This window comes from Capra hircus, chromosome 18 (assembly GCF_001704415.2).
Source record: "Capra hircus breed San Clemente chromosome 18, ASM170441v1, whole genome shotgun sequence".
NCBI classification, from domain to species: Eukaryota; Metazoa; Chordata; class Mammalia; order Artiodactyla; family Bovidae; genus Capra; species Capra hircus.
The window spans coordinates 64,408,585-64,426,680 of record NC_030825.1 but is presented as its reverse complement, the minus strand read 5'-3'; the positions used below and the strand labels follow the sequence as shown (position 1 = coordinate 64,426,680).

At 45.6% G+C, this 18,096-nt stretch overlaps 1 protein-coding gene across 1 annotated transcript; it reads left to right on the top strand.

Moving 5' to 3' along the window:
• LOC108638053 (putative killer cell immunoglobulin-like receptor like protein KIR3DP1) lies at nt 5,117–16,741 on the top strand. The gene is made up of 9 exons (XM_018063120.1): nt 5,117–5,150; nt 5,293–5,328; nt 6,490–6,768; nt 7,648–7,947; nt 13,216–13,515; nt 14,457–14,507; nt 15,240–15,362; nt 16,080–16,132; nt 16,243–16,741. Exons 1-9 carry the CDS (start codon nt 5,117–5,119, stop codon nt 16,396–16,398), a joined length of 1,332 nt encoding a protein of 443 aa, XP_017918609.1. The 3' UTR covers nt 16,399–16,741.

Genomic DNA, 18,096 nt, shown 5'->3' with positions numbered 1-18,096 from the left:
TAAAAAACTTTTTTTAAATAAATAAAATTTCCAAAAAAAAAAATTTATGAACTGACCAAAGACAAGAAGTAAATTCCATTTCTGGAAGGGTCTGGGAAAATAAACTTATGAGTCCTAGTTGGAGCCAGACTGTCCAGGGCTGATTCAGGATGAAAACCTGGGTCTCAACCTCTAGAGTAGGTGGTCAGTTAGGGCAGAAAGAGAAAGAGCTGAGACCTCAGGTCTGGGCTGAGATGCTTCCTGAGCCCTGCCTGGAGACATTGGCTCTGGGTCCACAGAGGCGCTGCCCACCTCTGCGAGTCCACGGCCGTGGGAACCCCGAGGGGTGGTGGCAGCCCCCCAGGGACCGCATCCTGTTTGCCCTCTAGGGCCCCGTGGCCTCCTCATCTGTACAGGGTGGGGGCGGGGGCAGCTGGGCGCTCAGAGCTGCAGACATGCCTTCCATCCTCTCTGAGCTTCTCCTCCTTGGCCAGATGTGCAGGGCAGGGAGGGGACGGCAGGAGGGCACGGGACATCCACCCTGGCCCCAGTTCATGGGAACCACAGGGTTCCATCAGCAGTAGGTACCAGGGATCCTGATGGAGAGAGAATCAGCCCAAGCTTTTGGTGGCAAATCTCTCACTTCCAGGGTTGAGTCTGGGCCAAGGGACCTGAACCATGCAGGTGTGTTCTCCCGGGTCTCCTGGGACCCATATCTCACTTGAATCCCAGGAGCTTTGTGGGGGGCAAGGTCAGGACACTGGGATTCTAGAGTGATGCTGGTGAAACCTGGAAGGGTTCCTGAGCTGAGCTGGGGAGTGAGGGGTGGGGAGGTCCTGGGACTCAGCCTCTGACTTCCTTCCAGGGACCTTCCACAAACTCACCATCTGAGCTGAGACTCTTCTGGGCAGCTCAGGGTGCCCATGTGCATACACCTTATGCAGAGTTGGAATGTGAGAGTGAGCACACAGACCATCAGGGAGTATGCTGCAGTTGGCCTGCACTCTTTGGAGAAGGAAATGGCAATGCATTCCAGTATTCTTTCCTGTAAAATCCCACGGACATTGGAGCCTGCCAGCCTACAGTCCATAGGGTTGCAAAGAGTCAGAGACGACAGGGTGACTTCAATTTTTTTCATCTTATTTTAAAAATTATTTGTTTTACATATTCTATTTTTAATCTCATCACATACATATTTTATTGAAGTGAAGTTGACTTACAATGTTTCAGTTGCACAGCAAGGTGATCTTGAATGACACAAATATGCATACATTATTTTCCGATTATTTTCCATTTTAAGTTATTACAAGATATTGACTATAGTTCCCCATGCTATACAGTAAATCTTTGCTGCTTGTTGCATATTGTTTTTTAAAATTAGAAATCTAGCTTTGTATTCATACCTCTATTTTTAAATTTATGGTATATTCCACGTCAGTGTTTTGCTGCACTGAGAGTAAAAGCATGATGCCAAAATCCCACCATGTCCACATTAAAGTAAATGGAAAACAATGGCAATGTTAATTGTGGGAGGAGATATTGAATCACATTGTTACTGGTGGGCATTCCTGGTGACTCAGAGGATAAAGAATCTGCCTGCAACGCAGGAGACCTGAGTCAATCCCTCAATTGGGAAGATCTCCTGGAGAAGGAAATGGCAACCCACCCCAGCATTCGTGCCTGGAGAAGCCCCATGGACAGAGGAGCCTGGCGGGCTGCAGCGCATGGGATCACAAAGAGTCAGACACGACTGAGGGACTAAACTATTCTCAAGGCCCTGAACTTGAAAGGTATAACACTTTCCCAGTCGTATAGAGATAAAAAGTGGCAGAACAGACAGAACCTTTTGTCTTGTCAGGGGCTTAAAGGGACATTATGACCTGACCTGCATGGACAGCTTCAAGAACAAAGGATTCCAGAATTAAAACATGCCACAGTGGAGGGGACATAAGCATAGCTATGGCTGATCCATGTTGATGTATTGCAGAAGGCATCACAGTATTGTAATTATGCTAAAATTAAAAATAAGTAAACTAAGGGGAAAAAAGCTTGCCACAGGACTTCCCTGTTGGTCCAGTCATTGGGAATCTGCCTGCCTATGTGGGGGACACAGGCCTGATCCCGGGAATGGGAAGATTCCATGTGCCTCGGGGCAGTTAAGCCCGTGGGCCACAAGCCCATGTGCCTAGGGCGGGTGCTCCACAACAAGAGAATCCCCGGCGATGAGAGACCCTGAACCACAGAAAGACCAGCCCCCTTCCCTCAACCAGAGAGAGCCTGTGCACAGTGACGAAGAGCCAGCACAGACATTAATTAGTTAATTAAAACACTGCAACAACCAGCCACACCTCCTCCTCTTTTAGTGTGTGGGTGTAAGTGTGAAAGTGTGAGTTCACACATGGGTATTTAATCTGTATTGTTCTCTCTTCTCCTTGGCATTTTCTTCCCCTTGGGCTAGGGTTATTTTACATTCAGCAAACACTGTTTGACCATCCCTCTCACTCCCCAAATGCCCATCTAACTCAAGTAAGATGATTCTTTGGGGCAAAAGTTCACGATCTTGTTGGTCTGCTGCCTTTCCAAATAAAGTCACTATTCCTTTCCTGAAGACCTCTTCACTCTGTCCCTTGACAGACAATGTGAGGTTGGACTCAGAGCACATTCATGAGACTTTAGCAGAGGTGTCATTCATTTTAGACAAAATCCATAGACGTCACTCTCACAGTTGATATCTGTGGTTTAAAAGATACGCAGATGGCCAACAGGCATATGAAAAGATGCTCAGCATTGCTAATTAGTAGGAAAGGCAAATCAACACTGCAAGGAGGTACCACCTCAGACCGATCCGAATGGCCACCATTAGACAGTTGATAAATAACATGCTGGAGAGGGTATGCAGAAGAGGGAAACCCTCTTACACTGTTGGGGGAGTGTAAACTGGTGCAGCCACTGTGGAAAACGGTATGGCAGTTCCTCAAAATAAGTAAAAACAGAGTTTCCATATGATCCAACAATGCCAATCCTGAGCATATACCTGGAAAAAAAATTACCTTGAAAAGATTGATGCACCCCTATGTTCATAGCAGCAAAACTTACAATAGCCAAGACATGGGAACAGCCTAATTGTCCATCGAGAGATGAATGGATACAGAAGATGTATATCCTTATACACACAGAGAATGGACACCACTCAGACATTTAAAGAATGAAATCATGCCATTAGCAGCAGCATGGATGGACCTGGAGATTAACAGATTAATGGAAGCAGACAGAAAGAGAAAGACAATTTTCATGTGCTATCACCCATATGTGGAATCTAAAAGGAACATGTCAATGAAACAGGAACAGACTCAGAAACATACAGAACAAACTTGTGGTTGCCAAGGAGGTATGTCTGGAGGCTTGTGATGAGCAGATGCAATCTACTTATACATAGGATGGATAAAGAATGAGGTCCTACAGTATGGCACAGGGAATTCTATTCAGTATCTTGCCATAAATCATAATGGAAAAGAATATACATGTCGAGCGGAATCAGTTTGCTGTAGGGCAGAAATGAACTATACTTCAATAATGTTTTTAATTTTTAAAAATTTGTGGTTTAAATATCTGCAAGGAAACATATGGCAGTAAAAGTGCACAAACTTAAATGACAATACAGATCAATTCTGGAACATGATATTAAGTAAATAAAAGGACATTTTAAGACGGGTGACTGTACTGTTACTCCATTACATACTTAATGATCAAGAGGAGACCAGATTTATAACTTAGGGAGCATCACTAATGTTAATGACCCCCACCCCCAGCACAATAGTGTGGAATTACAGCCCTTACTGAGGTTCGTTCCTGTCTATGAACAACAGCTGAACTGGGTATGTCTGCCCTTGGGCTCCTGAAACAGCTGGGCCATTTTGTCCCAGTTTGGAGTTGATTGTTGTGGACACGCCCCTCACTCAAGCATTCTGGAGCTTGGAAGTCTCTACTTGACATATTTTGTGTTCATCTGAGAATCCCAGGGATGGGGGAGCGTGGTGGGCTGCCATCTATGGGATCGCACAGAGTCGGACACAACTGAAGCCACTTAGCAGCAGCAGCAGAGTATCTAGGAAGCAATGTGGTCCACTTTTTCAGGCAGAACAAATACCCCTCCCAGAAAAACACCACAGTCACCTTTACACATGTTATCTTTGTGTTCATGTGTGATCCTTGGGTTGGAAAGGGACGAAGAGAGAGAGACAGAGAGTGTTGTGTCTGTAAAGTTTCCACTCACAGTCATGAAATAATTTCAGATGAAGAGGAGTCAGAGAAAGACAAATATCACATGATATTGCTTATTTGTGACATCTAAGAAAATGAACTTATTTACAAAACAGACTCACAGAGAAGGAACTTACGATTACCAGGAGGAATATGTCAGGGGGAGGTTATATTGTAAGTTTGGTATTGACATATACACAAGGCTATATTAAAAATGCATGACCACAAGGCCCTACTTTATAAAACAGAGAATTCTACCTAATATTCTGTAACTATCTAAGTGGAAAAAGAATTTGAAAAGCAGCAGATGCATGTATATGTGTAACTGAGTCACTTTGCAGTACACCTGAAACTAACACAGTTAGTTGCTTAATCACATATATTACAATGCAGAATTTTTTCATATTTTCAAAGAGCCATAATACGCATGTCTGATCCTCTCATAAAAATGCAGAATCAAAGTCTCTATTAATGAGTCTTTAATTGGCAACCTGCACTGAGCCTGACATACAAGGTGGGAACATGTGGTTTCTCTTCTGTGAAGAGTTAAGGTGAATGAGATTTATCATGAGCGTGGGAAAAGCATCCTGAATGGTATACACTGAAGCACAGTTAGTACTTCGTAAAGGCAGCAATATCTGTTCGAATCCTCTTAGGTTTACAGTGTTTAGGGAAACAAAAAGTGACGAACAGGTCATGAGGCATGCTCCGTGATGTGGTTCAGGTCAGACTTCCATCCCTGGCTTTGAGAAGAGGCTGGCCACCTTCCCATGTGACATGAACCAGGCTGACTGTACCAACAACACTGACCGCTTCCGCATCCTGTGACTCTGTCAGCTTTGCTCAGTTCTGCCGCCTGTCTCACAGAAGCAGAGCCATGTGCCCCACACTCCTCAGCCTCCTGAGTCTCGGTGAGTCCAGAAAGACACGGTTGGAGAGAGTTATGGTGGAAATTAGGAGGTCTTCACACCACTGACCAGGTTCCCTGCATGAGGGTGCAACGAGTGTGGGGTCTATCGGGATAAGCCATCTCTGACGTGTTTTTCCTTTTAGGATTCTGTGTGAGTCTGAGGACCTGGGCAGCTGTGGGTGAGTCCTCCCCATCCCTTATTTCTCTGTTGAGCAGAGCAGTTGGGGCTGATGCAGATGACACTGGGGACTGGGTGAGACCCGTGTCAGTACAGTGAGAGCCACATGCCCTGTGGATTCCAGGTCCTCCTATTGGCCTTGATACTCATCTTCACTCTTCCCAGAGGTTAGCCCAGCTTTGGACTCTGGACCTGAAGGCACAGTAGGAAGTCTGGGAGCTGGGAGCTAGGCCCAGTGAGTGCCATTTCTATCATGTGAGGGGAGCAAGAGGCTGCAGCCCAAGGACCCTCCCCTACAAGCTGGCTCATGGCATGTCCAGCTGGCCCTTAACAACAGGATCTGCAGGAAGCCCGCTGGACCTGAGCCCAGGGAAGGGTCTGCTCCTCAGGCAGGGCCACCTGGACCTTGTCTCACATTTGTTGTTGGTTAGCTAACAAAGGAGCCAGCTTCAAGCTTTATTTCCTTCTTTTCAGTCAAGTGGCTTTTTCACTTGTTACCTCTGTTACTGTTAGTCGCTCACTCATGTCCGACTCTTTGCGACCCAGGAACTGTAGCTCACCAGGCTCCTATGTCCATGGGATTCTCCAGGCAAGAATACTGGATGGTCTTCCCACTTCCTTCTCCAGGGAATCTTCCCTACCTGGGGACTGAACCCTGCTCTTCTGCATTTCAGGAATTTCTTTACTGTGTGAGCTACAACAAATCCAACAGGGAAGCCCTCCCACTTCTTTTCTATGAATCAGTTTTTTCACGGGGTTTCTTTTGCCTGCATTGTACAGCATATAGGATCTCAGTTCCATGATTAGGGATTCAACCCAGGCCCTTGGCAGAGAAAGTGCTGAGTCCTAACCACCTGACAACCCAGGAATCCCCAGTGTTTTGTGTTTTGAGAGTTTTCAACATTTTGTCAACCCAAGGAGTTGTTCTTCTCCTGATCAGAATCACTGCTGAGAATCATATTCTTAGAATCTACATGATGTCTGTCCTGGGTTGACTGTGTCTCTGTCTGTCCCCAAGCCCCAGGTGTCCTTGAGTATCAGGCTGATACACTTTAAGGTTGGTGCCTTGGAAGAATTGAAGGGGAAGCACTCCAACAAGACCAGTGGGGAGAGGGGACCATTCCTAGTTTCCTCTCAAAACCTGTGACTCCTTCTCTCCTAGATGAAAATGACAAGCCCTCTTTGTCAGCCTGGCCAAGTCCCATGGTTCTCTTAGGAAAGACTGTGACTCTTCAGTGTCACTTCCGTTCTCCACTGAAGAGATTCAGACTCTTCAAAACAGATGGGGCCAGTTTGACCGAGCTCCATGGAAATCATTTCAACACCTTCAGCCTTGGCCCGGTGACCAGAGAACATGCTGGGTCCTACAGATGTTCTGGATTTGCCAGGTCTCTCCCTGCGTTGTCCAGACACAGTGACCCCCTGCAGATTGTGGTCACAGGTAGGAGGGGTCCAGCCCAGCCCTGGACAGCCATCTATGCAGGCAATCCCATCCTAGATCCAAGTTCCTTACGTGGTCCAAGATTTACTCAGGATATCCAGCCAGGAAGGAACCAGGAAAGAGAACCCACTCTGAGAGTTTAAACTCAGGGTGTTGAATAGATGGGGTGCTCTTGCAAAGGAAGGATGAGCCTCCCTAGGTGTTAGACAGGATGCTGCCGCTGCCTGTCAGCAGGGAGGATGGGGAACGACTGTGATCCAGCACCTGCCACACAGTAGGGAGCTGTAATCCCATATGAAGGAGCTGGGGCCCCAAGGAGAAGTCCCTGGAATGTCTCCAGAGGCATGATGTGGGTGTCATAGATGGGGAAATATTCCCTTTGTTCTCCACCTCCTTTCCAATCTCCTGCAAGTCATCACCCACATTCTAGATGAGTGTGAATGGAGGCAGGGTATGTATCGTCAGAACCCAGCTCCCCACCACACATATTAGGAACAGGATGAAGCTGAGAGCATGGCAACCCACTCCAGTATTCTCTCCTGGAGAATCCTATGGGCAGAGGAGCCTGGCAGGCTATGGTTCATGGGGTTGCAGAGTTGGACAGGCCTGAAGTGTCTGAGTATGCATGCCTGAAGCTGAATGCAGATGCAACAGCTAAAGAGGTTAGAATAAACACAGAGGAGGCTGGAGGTCTTGAGCAAAGAGAAACAGAAAAGCATGAGCCAGAGCCCGAGGACAAGGCTGAAGAAAATGCAACAGAACAGACAGGAAGGGTGATTGGCTTTGATGGTTCATGGGGACATTTTTCACACCTTCATATGTCAGGGTAAATGCTGAGGTGGGGTGACTCACTGAAGCTCACAAGCTCTTTGCTCCTAGGTGTGTTCGCAAAACCCTCCATCTCAGCCCACCCAAGCCCCCTCATGCGTGCGGGAGAGAATGTGACCCTCCGCTGTCAGTCACTGCTGGGGTTTGACAAGTTTATCCTGCACCAAGAAAATAGCACAGGGCATTTCCAGAGACGTGGACAGATGCTCACTAGTGGGCATGCCCCAGCTGACTTCTCCATTGGCCCCATGACTTTGGTGAGTGCGGGCACCTACAGATGCTATGGCTCTTTCAGCCACTCCCCCTATGTGTGGTCAGCTCCCAGCAACCCCGTGGACATCATCATCTCAGGTGAGTGTGGCCAAAGCAGTGCCTTCTGCTCTCTGTGTCACAGAAGGTCCAGTATCCAGTCCAGCATCAGTACCGGGAGAGTATGACAGGCATGCAGAGACACTCACAAACTCAGGAGAGGGAACAAAGCAGAGAGAGGAGGTGTGAAAGTGGAAGGGAAAAGAGAACAGAGTCCTTGCCACATGCTAAGGGGAAGACACAGTCGGTGACAGAGGGAAGGAGCGAGAACGTGAAAGAACGACCAAAGGAGAAAAATGTACCAGAGCAGGGACGCGGGCAGTTCCCCACTCAGGCAGCCACTGATGGCTGGTTAAGGGGTTGGTTTCCCGCTTTCATGTCAGAGCTCCCTTCCTCTGTCAGCAGCACACTGTGGTACTGGCCTCCCTGCAGTCTGGCCCCTGGGTGATCGAGATGGAGCTTGACACCCTGAAGTTGCTCAGCCTTGTGGTTTAACACATCCTTCTGCATAAAGAGGGGGGAGTGGCCCCTCCAACCGTCCCACTAAGGAGTCACGTCCAGCCCCTGGGGTCGGACAGGCCAGCACTGAACACTCCCTCAAGAATGAGGTGGTCAAAGATCCTGTGAGATTCTGGCAATTTCCACTTCATAATGCCTGCTTCTTGGTCAATACTATGTTTTCTGTTGGTCCCAGCAGTAGTTAGTATGTTACGTTTTTCAAGAGCAGCCCAATCTTGTTGATTTTTAAAATCTATTTCTTCTTATTGATTTTTGTTGAAGTTTGGTCGATTTAAGATGTTGTTAATTCCTGTTGTACAACAGAATGGTTCAGCTATTCATATACATATATTCCTTTTTTAAATTTGAATTTATTTATTTTGGCTAATTACTTTAGAATATTGTATTGGGTTTTTTAAAAAAGGATATTACTATTTTGCATTCCCACCAACAGTGTAAGAGGGTTCCCTTTTCTCCACACCCTCTCCAGCATTTATTGCCTGTAGACTTTTGGATAGCAGCTGTTCTGACTGCATGAAATGGTTCCTCATTGTGGTTTTGATTTGCACTTCTCTGAGAATAAGCGATGTTGAGCATCTTTCATGTGGTTGCTAGCCATCTGTATGTCTTCTTTGAGAAATGTCTGTTTAGTTCTTTGGCCCATTTTTTGATTGAGTCATTTATTTTTCTGGAATTGAGCTGCAGGAGTTGCTTGTACATTTTTGAGATTAATTCTTTGTCAGTTGCTTTATTTGCTATTATTTTCTCGCATTCTGAAGGCTGTCTTTTCACCTTGCTTACAGTTTCCTTTGTTGTGCAGAATCTTTTAATTTTAATTAGGTCCCACTTGTTTATTTTTGCTTTTATTTCCAATATTCTGGGAGGTGGGTCATAGAGGATCCTGCTGTGATTTATGTCAGAGAATGTTTTGCCTATGTTCTCCTCTAAGAGTTTTATAGTTTCTCGTTTTACCTTTAGATCTTTAATCCATTTTGAGTTTATTTTTGTGAATGGTGTTAGAAAGTGTTCTAGTTTCATTCTTTTACAAGTGGTTAACCAGTTTTCCCAACACCACTTGTTAAAGAGATTATCTTTTCTCCATTGTATATTCTTGCCTTCTTTGTCAAAGATAAGGTGTGCATAAATGCGTGGTTTTATCTCCGGGCTTTGTATTTTGTACCATTGATCTATATTTCTGTCTTTGTGCCAGTACCATACTGTCTTGATGACTGTGGCTTTGTAGTAGAGCCTGAAGTCAGGCAGGTTGATTCCTCCAGTTCCATTCTTCTTTCTCAAGATTGCTTTGGCTATTCGAGGTTTTTTGTATTTCCATACAAATTGTGAAACTATTTCTTCTCGCTCTGTGAAAAATACCCTTGATAGCTTGATAGGAATTGCATTGAATCTATAGATTGCTTTGGGTAGTATTCTCATTTTCACTATATTGATTCTTCTGATCCATGAACACGGTATATTTCTCCATCTATTTCTGTCCTCTTTGATTTTTTTCACCAGTCTTTTATAGTTTTCTATACATAGGTCTTTAGTTTCTTTAGGTAGATATATTCCTAAGTATTTTATTCTTTTCATTGCAATGGTGAATGGAATTATTTCCTTAATTTCTCTATTTTCTCATTATTAGTGTATAGGAATGCAAGGGATTTCTGTGTGTTGATTTTATATCCTGCAACTTTACTATATTCCTTGATTGGCTCTAGTAATTTTCTGATGGAGTTTTTAGGGTTTTCTATGTAGAGGATCTTGTCATCTGGAAACAGTGAGAGTTTTCCTTCTTTCCCAATGTGGATTCTTTTCTTTCTCTTTCTGTTCTGATTGCTGTGGCCAAAAATTCCAAAACTATGTTGAATAGTAGTGCTAAAAGTGGGCACTCTTGTCTTGTTCCTGACTTTAGGGAGAACAGGGTGGAGATTCCTTTAAAAACTAGAAATAGAACTGCCTTATGACCCAGCAATCCCACTGCTGGGCATACACACTGAGGAAACCAAAATTGAAAGAGACACGTGTACCCCAATGTTCATGGCAGCACTGTTTATAATAGCCAGAACATGGAAGCAACCTAGATGTCAATCAGCAGATGAATGTATAAGAAAGCCGTGGTACATATACACAATGGAGTATTACTCAGACATTAAAAAGAATACGCTTGAATCAATTCTAACGAGGTGGATGAAACTGGAACCTATTATACAGAGTGAAGTAAGCCAGAAAGAAAAACACGAATAGAGTATACTAATGCATATATAAGGAATTTAGAAAGATGGTAATGATAACCCTGTATGTGAGACAGCAAAAGAGACCCAGATGTATAGAACAGTCTTTTGAACTCTGTGGGAGAGGGTGAGGGATGATTTGAGAGAATGGCATTGAAACATGTATAATATTGTATGTGAAACAAATCCCCAGTCAAGGTTTGCTGCATGATACAGGATGCTCGGGGCTGGTGCACTGGGATGTCCAGAGGGATGGTATGGGGAGGAAGGTGGGAGGGGGGTTCAGGATGTGGAACACGTGCACACCCATGGCGGATTCATGTTGATGTATGGCAAAACCAATACAATATTGTAAAGTAATTAACCTCCAAGTAAAATAAATGAATTTATATTAAAATTTTTCTTTAAAATCTCAGTTGCGGAGGCAGATTTAAAAAATTAATGTTAAATGACACCCCATTTAAAAAATTATTTTTAATTGGATTTTAAATGACACCCCATATTTAAAGTTATTTTTGAATTTTTCCCTGTGTGGGTATCCATTACTGTGGGTGTTTCTCTCCTGCGAGCCAGTAGGGAGCTGTAATCCCGTATATAGGAGTTGGGGTCCCAGTTAAGACCAAGTCAGCCCAGGAATGTATCCAGAGGCATGAAGTGGAGATCACAGATGGGGAAGTGTTCACTTTTTTCTCCATCTGCTTTGCAATCTCCTGCCAATCATCACCCACATTCTAGGAGATGAGTGTGAAGGGAGACAGGGTATGTATTATACCTGGTGTGTATTCTACCAGAGAAGCAGACCCACCCCAGCCCCCCACCACGCATAATAGAGATGGGATGAAGTTAAGAGCACTGCAACCCACTCCAGCATTCTCAGCTGGAGAATCCCATGGACAGAGGAGCATGGAGGGATACAGTCCATGGGGCCCCATAGAGTCAGACACAATGAAGGGACTGAGTATGTATGCATGAAGCTGAGAGCAGATCCAACAGCTAAAGAGCTTAGAATAAACACAGACGAGGCTGGAGGTCTTGAGCAAAGAGAAACAGAAAAGCATGAGCCAGAGCCCGAGAACAAGGCCAAAAAAATGCAACAGGACAGACACGAAGGGCAGTTGGCTTTGCTGCTTCATGAGGAGGTTTTTCACACCTTCAGATGTCAGGGGAATTGCTGACATGGGGTGATTCACTGAAGCTCACAAGCTGTTTGCTCCTAGGTGTGTTCCCAAAACCTTGCATCTCAGCCCACCCAGGCCCCCTCGTGCATGGGGGAGAGAATGTGACCCTCCGCTGTCAGTCATCAATGCAGCTTGACAAATTTATCCTGCACAAAACAAGCAGCACAGGGCAGTTCCAGAGACGTGGAGAGACGTTCACTGGTGGGCACGCCCCAGCTGCCTTCATCATTGGCCCCATGACTTTGGCAACTGCAGGCACCTACAGATGCTACGGCTCTCTCAGCCACTCTCCCTATGAATGGTCAGCCCCCAGCGACCCCATGGACATCATCATCACAGGTGAGTGTGGCCAGACCAGTCCCTTCTGCTCTCTGTGTCACAGGTCTGGTGTCCAGTCCAGCATCAATACCAGGAGAGAATGACAGGTGTGCAGAGACTCACAAACTCAAGAGAGGGAACAAAGCAGAGATAGGAGGTGTGAACATGGAAGGGAGAAGAGAACAGAGTCCCTGCCGTGTGCTAAGGGGAAGACACAGCCGGTGACAGAGCGAAGGAGCGAGAACGTGAAAGCACGACCCACGGAGAAAAATGTACCAGTGCAGGGACACGGGAAATTCCCTGCTCAGGAAACCAATGATGGTTGCTTAAGGGGTTGGGTTCCTGCTTTCATGTCAGAGCTCCCTTCCTCTGTCAGCAGCACATGTGGTACCAGACGCCCTGCAGTCCAGCCCCTGGTTGATCGAGATGGCGGTCGACACCCTGAATTTGCTCAGGTCCTTGGTTTAACGAGTCCTTCTGCACAAAGAGTGGGGAGTGGTCCCCCCAACCCTCCCACTGAGGAGTCCCTTCCAGGCCCTGGGGGTGGGCATGGCAGCCATGAACACGCTCTCAAGAATGAGATGGTTAAAGATCAAATGAGATTCTGGCAATTTCTACTCCATAATCTCTTCTCCTGGGTCAATGCCATGTTTTCTGATAGTCCCAGCAGTAGTTAGTGAGTTCCATTTATTTCAAGAGAACCACACATGTTTAAATTTTAAATTTATTTTTTACTTATGTTTGTTGAAGTCTAGTTGATTTCAGATGTTGTTAATTCCTGTTGTACAACAGAGAGGTTCAGTTATTCATATATATACATATACTCTTTCTTTAAAAAAGGACATTAAATGACAATCCATTTTAAAAATTATTAATTTGTGTCAAAGGATTTTAAGTGACACTCCATTTTTACAGTTATTTCTGAAATTTTCCCTGTGCCGAGTATCCCTACTGTGGGTCTTTCTCTCCTGGCGGTGGGCGGCCTTCTCATTGCAGTGCCTCTCTTGTTGCACACTTCAGGCTTTAGTCCTCTATTTAGGACTCGAGTTACTTTGTGCTCTGAGATCAAGGTCTCTTCCTTGCAGGTCAGTCCAGGAAACCCTCTCTCTCAGCCCAGGGAGGCCCCGTGGTGAGGTCAGGGGAGAACGTGACCTTGGTCTGCAGCTCCGAGAGCGCCTTTGATCAGTTCCATCTGCTCAGCGAGCGTGGGAACCTTGGGCGCTTGCAGGTTGGAGAGCGGGGCCCCGGCGGAGCACTCCAGGCAGAGTTCCCTCTGGGTCCTGGGACCCCAGGCCACAGCGGGGTCTACAGGTGCTACGGCTCCTTCTCTCACTCTCCCTACTCGTGGTCAGACTCCAGCGACCCACTGTTCCTGTCTGTCACAGGTGAGGAACCTTTTCCTGGTCCATGCTTTGTTGTTCCTGTTCAGTTGCTATGCTGTTTCCAACTCTTTGCGACCCCATGGACTGCAGCGCGACAGACTCCTCTGTCCTTCACGATCTCCTCCATGGATCACAGCCTTGTAGTGGTGAAGGGGCCTTTATACCTCAGGGAAGCTATGAGCCAGTCATGCAGGGCCACCCAAGCCTGAAGGGTCATAGTAAGGATTCCTGACTAAAGGTGGTCCCCTGGAGGAGGAAATGGCAACCCTCTCCAGCACTCTTGCACTGAGAACTGATGAAGAATCCCATGCTTTACATTATAGTAGATGAGATTGCACTGGGCAAATAGTCCATTTGGGTGTTTGCATAACATCTTACTGTATCATGAGCTCTATCTCAAGGGCTCTGTGTTGGTGTCAGAGGAACCATAGAGTTTCTGGAGAAATGGAGGCAATGAGACCAGAACCAGAGAACCAGAGAAGAGAGATGGTAGATGGCATCTCAACCCTCCTTCACCTTCTGTATGGATGCTCCACAGCAGAGTCCTGTCTATCCAGGCAAATAAAGAATAGGGTCGGGGTAGAGCCAGGAGGAGGAGAGGCTGGGCTGATTTGGGAATATCAGAGATTGCCTTGGACCCTTACTCTTAATGTTCTCCCAGAAGCAGCTCTGACATACAGGTGATTCCCAATTAAGGAGCATAGACACTCATTCCCAGAGCAGAGAGAATGTCTCTAGCTTACAGCTGTCTTTCACCACCAGGCATATCCTTCCCGCCTCCTTCCACCATCCCTTCTCGAGGATGGAGGGTCTACTCAGTGCTTTCACGGGGAGGGACCAGAAGCCCTCCCCTCCACCCATCAGTGCTCTGAGGGATGACCAAGTCCTCATTCAGTGAGTATGAGGAAGGTTCTTGTTCACCCCTTCTGACTTTTTTCCCCTAGGATCCACTACAAGTACTTGCCCATCAACTATGGATCCACACACCACAGAAGGTAAGCAAGACGGTCTCCTATCTCAGCAAATTTCTGAGAAGAATGAGGGTTCCTGTGTGAGTACTGGATCTGCCACCTCCCAGCTTTGTGGCTTCGGACTTGTCAATGTCCCTGTCATTACAGCATTTGAGACCGTCGACTGCCTAGAACCAGGGTGGGCATTGAGCTTCTCATGCTCTGTGACTGGGAATTCCTAAATTGAGCAAAGTGAGTCAGAGTGACCTAACCCCATACTAAGGGAGATGCTCACCCTCGCTCCACCAGGATCTTTGGGGAAGCATGGCGGGGCAGGCGGGGAATTTTAGGGAGCACCTTCAATATGTGTGATTCCTCTGTTAGTGTTTGTGAACTAAGCATCCAGAGGTCAGAAATAAGTGTCATATCTTCTTGAGGATTCCAATCCAGGTCCATGTGGATGGAGGGGGAAATGTACTGTGCATTAAAGGGTCACATTCAACCAGAAACACCATGCCTGTCATACGGGGCAGCAGAGAAAAACTGCATCAGTGCCCGGGGGACCTTGGTTCAGACGTCTGCTAGTTTTGCACAGCCTCTTTATTTTACCCACTGCTAGCATCTCTCCTGGATGCTTTGGTGCCTCCTGGGAAGTGGAGACCATAATCGATCAGGTTGATAGATACTGACTGTTTGACACAAAAATACAATAAATCCAGTGTGTAGGGGCACAGCGTGTGCAACAAATACCCAGACCTTCTATTTGCTTGTTGGCAGAAACATGGCTTCCTCAGGAACACTCCAGCACATGGTACATTGTTCTTGGGCTTGTGATAGCCTTCACTTCTACCAGCATCTTCCTCACTGCTCTTGTCTGTCACTGGTGTTCTACCTCAAATCGTAAGTCTGAAGAGAGAAGCTCAGCATCATCTGACCGAGGGAGAGGTGGGCTCATAGCAAAGAATGGCATTTTCACTTCCTGTGGGTTAAAAACTGATTTCCATTGTTGTAATCCCGGATGGAACATCTTCCAGAGACCCGATGAACCCCATTCTTTTCATGAAAATATGTATTGATTTATTCTTTGCGGCATGAAGTCTTGGCTGCAGCATGGGGAATCCCCATTGTGGAGCTGGGGTGCAGTTCAAGGCTGCAGAGCTCATGGGCTCAACAGTTGCAGCATTGAGGATATTTGCTTCAAGGCATGTGGGATTTCAGTTCTCTCACCAGGGATAGAACCCACTCTCCTTGAACTGGAAGGCTGACTCTTAATCCCTGGGCCACTAGGGACATTCCAAGCCCTGTTCTTCCCTTCAACTACAGCCATCCATTTTCCTGTCCTACATGATCCTCGGACTCTGCTGATATGTAGAAGAGCTTGGTCCACAACAGAAGATGTAGGATGGGTCCGTGGGTTTGCACAGGTTCCTGAGACAGTCCATGAATGGCTGGGCTTGTATATGGAATGTTTTGTTTGGTTTCATTTAGTGGAAAAGACAGGCTCAATAACCTGGGGCACACCCCTGCCTTTTTCTAACTTTGATGTAACTATCAAAGTTACAGAGGTCTGAAATAACTGCATCCACCCTGAAGAGTCTTGATCTCTTCCATTCACAGATGTTGCCAACATGCAAGGAGAGCCCATGGAAGACAGAACAGTGAATGGCGAGGTGAGTCCTCCAGCCCAAACCTTTGCCATAGTCTGAGCCCCTCCAATGCCCAGTGGCCCAGTCTTCAAAGATCGCATCTCAGTCCCATCATCTCACCTCTCTCCTCTCAGGACTCTGCAGCAGAAGACGTGATATACGCTCACTTGGACCTCAGGACCCTCTCCAAGAAACGGTCCACTCCCGCTCCCTTGAGGCCCATGCATCCCTCCGCCGAGCCCATTATCTATGAGGAATTCAACATAAACCAAGACCGTGCTGAGCCCTGACCTGGCCCCATCCTCTGAGCACACAGAGTGTTACAAATCAAGGACCTAGATCTCTTGTTAAAGGGGTTCCTCTTGGACACTCCTTCTCCTCCAAAGCAGCCCAGCAGCTCTGAGGTGAGGAGTGGAGTCCAAGAATTATAGTATCGTCTTAAAAAATCCCACCCTCTCTTAATAATCCCCTGGCTATTCCAAGACTATTGTAACTATGTCCTGTTTGGGGAGATGCTATAATCAATCGCTCATACTAGGTAGCTTATCATGATCACCCTACTTTTTCTACAATTCTAATAAAGCATAAAAATTTTGCCAGTTGATTTTGCAAATTATTCAGTTTAAAATAAAACAAAACCAATAAAAGGAAACCCCTCTTCAGTAACATTTTACAAGGGTATACTTATTTACAGGCCAAAACAGACTTGTAGACTTAGAGAACAAACTTAGAGTTACCAGAGGGGAAGAGTGGTGGGACAGATAGAGGGGAGTTTGGGATTGACATGTGAACACTGCTATATGTAAAATAAGATGCTTTCCATGAAAAAATATTAATGCTTGTTGGCAAAATAAAAAGATGAAGTGTACTCTGAGATAGCCAGTGTGGTGCCACTAACCATATGAGGTTGAATACATGAATGCTAATTCAACTCAGTCATCTCCGACTCATGCGACCCATGGACTGTAGCCGCCCAGGCTCCGGTGTGCATGGGATTATCCAGGCAAGAATCCTGGAATCGATTTCCATTCCCTTCTCCAGGGGATCTTCTTGGCCCATCAAACCCAAGTCTCTCATGTCTCTTGCAATGGCAGGTGGATTCTGTACCACTGAGCCTCCAGGGAAGCCCCCTCACCTTTCTAAAAAGAACAAAGTCCTGGCTTTTGAGAACATGGATTGACTTGGAGGGCATTGTGCTTAGTGAAATAAGTCAGACAGGGAAAGAGAAATTCTGTATGTTTTCATTTATATGTGGAATCTAAAAATCAAAATAGTAATTTCCTTGATGGTCCAGTGACTAAGACTCTGGGTTCACAATGCAGGGGCTCCAGGTTCAATCCCTGGTCAGGGAACTAGATCCCACAAGCTATAACTAAAAAGATACCACATTGCACATCTCAGATCTGATGCATCCAGATAAACAATAATAAGTATTAAGAAAATAAAAATAGATGAACAAATATAACAAAAGAGAATCAGATCACAGATTCAAAGAACAACTAATGGTTATCAGAGAGGAGAGGGGAGAGGGGAGAGGGGAGAGGGGGGAGGGGTGGGGTTGAGGGGCAGCAAAGTATGTAGAGTGGATTAAGAAACAACAACAACCATTTATAATTTAAATAACTCACAGCGTTATAATGTCCAGCACAGGGAATATAGTCAATATTTTATAAATTTTGTATTGTGTGTAGTCTCTGAGAATACTGAATCACTATGTAATACACATGTAGCTAATATAATATTGTAAGCCAACTATACATAAATTATTAACAATTGTTTCATTTTCAAGGAAATGAAAATGGCCATCATATATAGAAAAGAAAATACAATATAGGAAAGTCCATAGGTTAAAAAAATCATGAAATTAGCATTTTCCATAAAGACAATTTTACTGCAGATGTGATAGACATGGTTGAACATTAAAGATAAAATATAATGCTTGGAAATTGTTTAATATAGGAATGAAATAAGAAATTCTATGAAAATCA

Excerpts from the sequence above, each read along its gene's own strand:
- LOC108638053 (XM_018063120.1), top strand. The coding sequence starts at position 5,117 with ATGTGCCCCACACTCCTCAGCCTCCTGAGTCTCG. Across the intron at positions 14,508-15,239 it reads GGATCCACACACCACAGAAG|AAACATGGCTTCCTCAGGAA; the intron begins GTAAGCAAGACG and ends GCTTGTTGGCAG. Across the intron at positions 15,363-16,079 it reads CTGGTGTTCTACCTCAAATC|ATGTTGCCAACATGCAAGGA; the intron begins GTAAGTCTGAAG and ends TTCCATTCACAG.